At 47.3% G+C, this 6,532-nt stretch overlaps 1 protein-coding gene and 1 non-coding gene across 2 annotated transcripts; both read left to right on the top strand.

The window, feature by feature from the left end:
• The first annotated feature begins 266 nt into the window (after positions 1 to 266).
• LOC149872500 (gallinacin-10-like) lies at positions 267 to 1,874 on the top strand. The gene is made up of 2 exons (XM_090031342.1): positions 267 to 324; positions 1,747 to 1,874. The coding sequence occupies exons 1-2, from the start codon at positions 267 to 269 to the stop codon at positions 1,872 to 1,874; spliced, it is 186 nt and encodes a 61-aa protein (XP_089887468.1).
• A 3,697-nt stretch (positions 1,875 to 5,571) lies between these two features.
• On the top strand, positions 5,572 to 5,656 carry TRNAR-UCU (transfer RNA arginine (anticodon UCU)). The gene is given in 2 exon segments: positions 5,572 to 5,608; positions 5,621 to 5,656. It is a non-coding gene; the product is annotated as a tRNA-Arg (tRNA).
• Positions 5,657 to 6,532: the final 876 nt, after the last annotated feature.

Below are 6,532 nucleotides of genomic sequence, written 5' to 3'. Positions count from 1 at the left end.
CCAGCTGTCCAGAAGGCAAGGGGCATGACTTTGGTCTTCATTCAGCCCTTGTTCAGGGTAAGTGAAGCACAGAGCTCGTTACTGGTCTTCCAGGATACACATTACACAAGACACATCAAAGGCAGAGTCCTGGCTCCACTCATCACGGTTCCCCGAGCCCTATAAATACAGAGACTACCTGTGGGCAGCTTGCAAAGAGCCTTCCTCTCACTCTGATCCAGGACCTTTTCTTAACAGCAGTGCAAGATCTCCGCCAGCCTTTGGTCATGAGGATCCTTTACCTGCTCTTCACTGTTTTACTCTTTGTCCTCCAGGCTGCTCCAGGTAAGGGATCATATACAGCACAGGGATCAAAGATGAGACCTATACCGTATATGCTACTAGTATACTGCCAGCTCTGCAACTGGATGACCTTGTAGCTGCAAGAAAGTCACTAAACCTCTTTGTGCCCAGCTTACTCTCCCCCTTTAAGAGAAAATACTATTCTTTTTCTTATCTGGGGAGGGGCTGGCGTGACGTGTAGAGGGAGAGCCGTAGAATATTGTCGCGGGGAAACGTGTGCTTGAATTGTTGTGAAATCTGTCATTCCCACCAAATTGAGATTGGCAACTTCCTACCCCCCAGGGTAGGAACATGTCCCCATGGTCTCAAAGACATGTCCCCATGGTCATGTCCCCATGGTCTCAAAGCAGATCCCAGTGGCTTTCCTCTGTGCTCTGATGGAGAGAAGCCCTTCTCCATTTTAAGTGCAGGGAAATGTGAAAAGCTGGTGCATAACTCATAGCTGGTAACGAATGCCAGAAACCCACATACTGAGCATGCACCTTTATGACTTCCCACAGCTCCAGGGCACCAGAGCAAAAACATTTAGGGCCAAATTCAATCTCCCCTTTGCCCAGCTAAGAAAAAGTGATGTAGTCATATACGTTCGATATCTGGCACTTTGGTCACCCTTATCTTCTATTTCCACCCATGGTACGTGCATCTGAGGTAAAATGGAGGAGGAGAAGGGGGGGGATTAGGACCCTGGGCCAATGAGGAAGAAAGACTCCAATTGAGATTTATAAATTTTGTCCAATGAATATTAAATATAAAGTGCAAAAAGGCCCCATAGAGGCAAGGGTGCAGCAACACCAGGGAAGCAGCCATCGTTGGACCAACTTCCCCTGTAGGTTGGTTATCTCCTCCTCTGCCTGCCCCATATATCTCCCCCTCCTGGCAGCCCGGTTGGCCAGTGTCAAAGGGTAGCACTAGGAGGCTTCTGGATGTGCCTGGCCCACAGCCAGATGGGCACAGCACTTGGTTGCTTTGAAGTGGGAACCGGGATTTAGCCCTTGGTCTGTGAGGACAGGTCTTTTAACCCTGTGAGGACAGGTCAGTGAAGGTGGGAGCTGCACAGGATTTCTTCCCTTTGGGTTGTGGAAGGACAGGGTTTGGGCTGTGGGGAGACATGTCTAGTGCTGGAAGAGCTGCTTAGCCAGGTAGCTGACAGCACTGGAGATACCCCCTGTCCATTCTTGCCTTGGCATTGTCAGCTGCATGTGACCTTTGTCGCTGCGCTGTTGCAACGCTGCAATGGAAAGGCCTGCAGCTGAGAAAGGGAAGCTGCTGGATGCTCATGGTGCTGCGTTTAGCTGAGATAGTTTGAACTGACGTATTTATGAACTGGGAGTAGATCTTGAGCTAGAACAGCTCCTCCCTCGGTTATATTGATCGATAATTGAACAGTCTCTTTCCTTCATGTAGGGCATGGACAACCATCCCATTCATGTTTGGACAGGGGAGGCAGATGCATCCGGTACAATACATGTCATCCCAACCTTATAATAAATGCGCGCTGTCCTCATCAGACAGTCTGTTGTAGAAGACGCTAGGCAAGCTGGTTCAGAGGAGCAAAACTCATGATGAGGAGCCTGGAATCACCAAAGGAAAGATTTCTTCTGTTCCTTTCAATAAAGATCAGACATTAATGATGTTGTGTCTGTGTTAAGGGTGAGCGTTAGTGTGAGAACGGGGAATGGCTGGAGTGGGTCCTTGGATGCCTGGCCTGGAGCTGATGCACATTATGATACTGCCCTTCAAGTTCTTCTCCGGTGAGAATTACACTTCAGAGCTGCTTCTGTCCTTTCTCCTGATCACGACTGAGAGCCAGGAGCCAAAGGCAATGGCAGTCAGTGGCTTCACTACCATAGGGTACGTGCACACTTTTGTGGGACTGAGTGTATGACCCCACGGCTTACTTTCAGTCATATGATCATAGATGTGGTCCCACTTTGTGCACTTCAGCAGAACTTTGCTGCTGCTGGGACCTGCAACAGGAGTGTTATCTGGGTAAGTCAGGAGAAGGGAAGGTCGGGCAGGGTAAGCAGGGGCTGGCAGGTTCTCGGTGGGTGTTAGCAGGTCTGTGGGGGGCTGTGGGTCCATGGAGAGGCATCTGTTGGACGGCAAAAAATAGCCTGATCAGGATGGGGGAGAGGTAGAAAGAGCACACGGCCAGGGCTAGGGCAAGCAGCTGGGCTTTCCTGCCCTGGCATGCATACTCCAAAAGTGTACAGACATTCACTAGAGCAGGATTCCCATTCCCAACCTAACTAAGTGAACCTGCTCAGGTGAGCTAAGTTTGATCAAGCCAAAAACCTTTTCCCTGAGCCAACCTTCCCAAGCATCTGTACAGGTTGGCACTTAGATTCACCTTAGCCTAGTTAGGTTGATCTGAGTACAATGTCTGCACATACCCATAATTGTTAGGCCTGTGCGAATAAGGAAGTATTTGATTCAGATTCAGCCTATTTGGAAGACAGTGATATGAACTGATTTGGAGATATGGATCACTGTCCTGAATCAATTCAGCCGAATTGGCTTCAGAAGATTTGGTGCTGATTCAGAGAGATTCAGAGATTCAGCATTAGACTATAATGGGGAATCACTGAAATACCAATAACTTCGTCATTTTCTGGCTGATTCAAAGAAAACTTGCAGAAACAGTAGTTCCTTCTGAGGGCACGACATCTACCAGGGTTCAAGGAGATTGGTGAAGGGGTTTCTGGAAAACTGCACCTCAGAGTCTTGAAAGCAAAACTCATGTTGTGTGTATATTAAGGCAGGTGTGAATGAAAACAGCAGGGATGGTAGCCCCTTCTGGGGGCATGAGGCTTGACCAGTTGCAGGAATTTCTGGGAAACTGCACCTCAAGCTGCTGACAAGCAAAACTCATGTCACGTGTATGTGTTAAGGTGCAGCGGGGTGAAAACTGCAGGGATGGTAGGTCCTGCTGAGGCCATGAAGCCTGTCAGCTTTCAAGGAGATAGGTACAGGGGTTTCTGGGAAACTGCACCTCAGGCTGCTGACAAGAAAAACTTGTGACATAGGTGACACCGTGTGTGTGTTAAGGCGTGCCCTCACTGGCACTGGGGCCTCTACACGATATGGTAGAGTGCCGCAATCACACCTCCTCCTCCCCTACAGCCTCATCTAAGCGCACCACTTTAAATGACAACAGGTAATAAGCAGTACGCTGCAGCACAGTAATACCAGCTGCATCTCAGGCAGCCCAGCTGTTACAGACAGAGCCTTTCTTTCCTCTCCTGCAGTTGCCAGAGAAGTCTCCCTGCCAGCCCCAGCCCTGGGGCTTAGATGTGACCAGGGCCCTGCATCCTTCCAGTCAGGTGCCAGGGGTGTTGGTCTAAGGACATAGCATTGGCAGACAAGGTTATTTGGGTTAATCTGGTAAATTTTAGTAGACCAACTGAATAATTAAAGAAATTTATCTTAGCAAGCATTCAGGTTGAAAAACCCTTTGTCAGGCTGAGGAAGCATCTGTAGTTGGTGTGTGTGTGTGTTTGTGCTGTTCCCGGATGGAAGGAATAGCAGGGAAGCCAGAGGCTGGCAAGCAATGCAGGCAAGAAAGCCAGTCGTTGATAATGGAAATGGAGGCATCAGGGGGTGAGGGACTTCTTCTCTGTGTCTTACTTCTGTGTTGTGTGTACGGCTGTGTGTGTAACTAAAATAATATCCCTCCTCCTCCTTCTTCTCTGACTCTCTGACTTTTGTGTTGTGTTAATCTGAATCTCTATCTGACTTCTTCTGTGTTGACTTTAGCCTGCATGTAACTAACTATAACTAGTAATATTACTAACTATATATAATCTCTCTTTCTTCTATGGATGTCTGACTTCTGTGTTGTAATAATATCTGACTTCTATGATGTACGTGTGTGAGCGTGTGTAATGTATCCACTTCCCATCACACTGACAGGGAAAACACAGCTTTCTTTTTAAAAAGTGTTGGGAAAAAAACCCAAGAACAAATATAAATTGAAAGAAATGCATTGGTTACGGATAAGAAAGGGGATTCTAGTTAGTAAGCTATATCCAATGCTTCCCAAGAACAGAAAGTAGCAGGAGATAGGCTAGGTAGGAAGCCAAGCCAGTCCACTACCTTTCAGATGCTGTTGCTCAGGCAGAAACAGCTCACAAAAGAGATGATGCTTGTTCCCAATCTGATGAGCTCCCAGCAATTGCATGAGAGGCTTCTCCATAAATTTGGGCTTACTGTCCCCTGACCTGGACACATCCTGTTGTTGGCATTTGAAGCTCCTCTGCAGGCTCAGAGCCTTTCACAATGACACAAAAACCACCCAGGTGTCAGCTTCCCATGGACTGCCAGTGTCTCTGCTCCTTACCCCCTGTAACCCAACAGTGAGATGTTTCTCAAATCAGTTGCATTATAACCTCTCCATTAACATTTTTAACTTCTACACATTCTTTATATGAGACATATTTGTCCTAAAGATCATTTCAAATGGCTTTTAATTGAGCCCATAACACAGAAGACAATAATGTTATGGCAATGTCCCAGGTGAGACGGTTACATAACACTGCCCACAACTCTGATCAACTTCCTTGGACCCACCTAGATTTTTAAGGGCTAAGGGCTATTTGCAAGTTGTAAGGGACCTTACAGGCTGGAAGGGACCTTGCATGAACATCAGGCCCAGACTCCCTGCACTAGGCAGGAAAGACAACTGAGGTCAGATGACCCCAGCAGAAGAATCACCTCCTTGGTTTGGCTGGAGATGCATCAGTTGATGCGTGCCAGAGTTTTGTTTGCTTTGCTGGCTACAGCATCACACGGACAGCTCATGTTCATATTATGGTCTATTATTATCCCTGGATCCCTTTCAGTCATGGTGTAAGTCAGTTTGGTGCTACCGAGCCTGTAAGTATGTTGTGGATTGATACTAAACATAATGTGCAGTAACCATGGTTCATTCATGCACATGTAGACATGCCCAATAACTCTCATTCCAGCCACCATCAACCTCAGTGAGCCCCTTCATGCAAATCCAGATCAGCCCTTAGCATACACCTAAATCCTCACCATAATCCTCCATTTCTCCACTCTAACCACGGCCTGCCTTCCCATTCTTGCCTTCCCACTCTGATGCTTCCAGACTCTCCTTTCAGCTCCAGGCAAACCACTGCCTTAGTGGTACTTGCTTGAATCTTACTTGCTAACACTTTCTTGTTTCTCACTGAACATCCAACCAGGAGAACTTACAGTCAAGCATGAGGCTCTATGGTGCAATGCACAGCATATTGGACTTCTATAGTAAGATGCTATCCAAAGGCTGTGGGTTCAAGTCCCACTAGAGTCAAATTAATTGCTACTATTCAGGAAAGGGGGTGGTATTTGTGCTGTCTGGAAGGCACTAGCTATGTGACCTTGATTTGACAATGGGGAGGAGAATCTCATTGAGAAGAAAGTACTTGAAGCTCTTTCAGTAGTACATAATCACTGATGTGGAGGGAAGGATTTCCAAACTCTCTATAGCCTGGACAATGGGGAATCATCAGCCACTGAGAGCTGCAGGACAGATCTGAGTGGGCTCAGTGGTTTCCCTAAGTATGTTGACCTGGATCCTACTCTGGAGTTGGACTTAAGATGACCCTGTCCCCCCCCCACCTTGAAGACACATTTGACAATGGTGACTGAGAGTCAGAGGGGCCTGGATGTCTATAAATACCGCCACATCACTTCTTTGATGTTAAACTAGTGGCAGCTGATTCCTTCTCCATATCTGCCTGAGGTGGGTGCATGACAGCAATGGCTGATGGGACCCAGGGAGCAAGAGACTTGGGTATATTTCAACTCTTGTTTCATTTCATCTCCTTGTTTGTTGGTGAGGGATAAAAGATCTGACTGAGGAACGGGATTGTTTTGTCCTGTGTTGCTCATTTTATTTGCTCTTCCACTTTTGGCCAGGCCTGGATCCATACACATTTTGTTTTTGCCTTTTACAGTACCATGGGCAAAACTTGAACATGTTATTGTCCATTTGTGGGTACACAGTCTGTCCCAGACAATGTTGCAGCATCAGTTGTGCCTGATGTCTCTCCAGAGCTGGAGGGATGGGAACAGAATGGGAAAGTTTTCTCCGTCTACTACAGCACAAGGAGGAATAGCTGAATCCTCATTTCAGCCCAGAGGTGGCCCATCCCAGCCCTGCTGTGTGCATCTAACTGTGACCAGC

The sequence above is a fragment of the Crocodylus siamensis genome, chromosome 1 (assembly GCF_052110815.1).
Source record: "Crocodylus siamensis isolate JL-2025a chromosome 1, ASM5211081v1, whole genome shotgun sequence".
Taxonomy (NCBI): Eukaryota; Metazoa; Chordata; order Crocodylia; family Crocodylidae; genus Crocodylus; species Crocodylus siamensis.
Note: the sequence above shows the minus strand (reverse complement) of the source record. Positions and strands in the feature narration are given on the sequence as shown.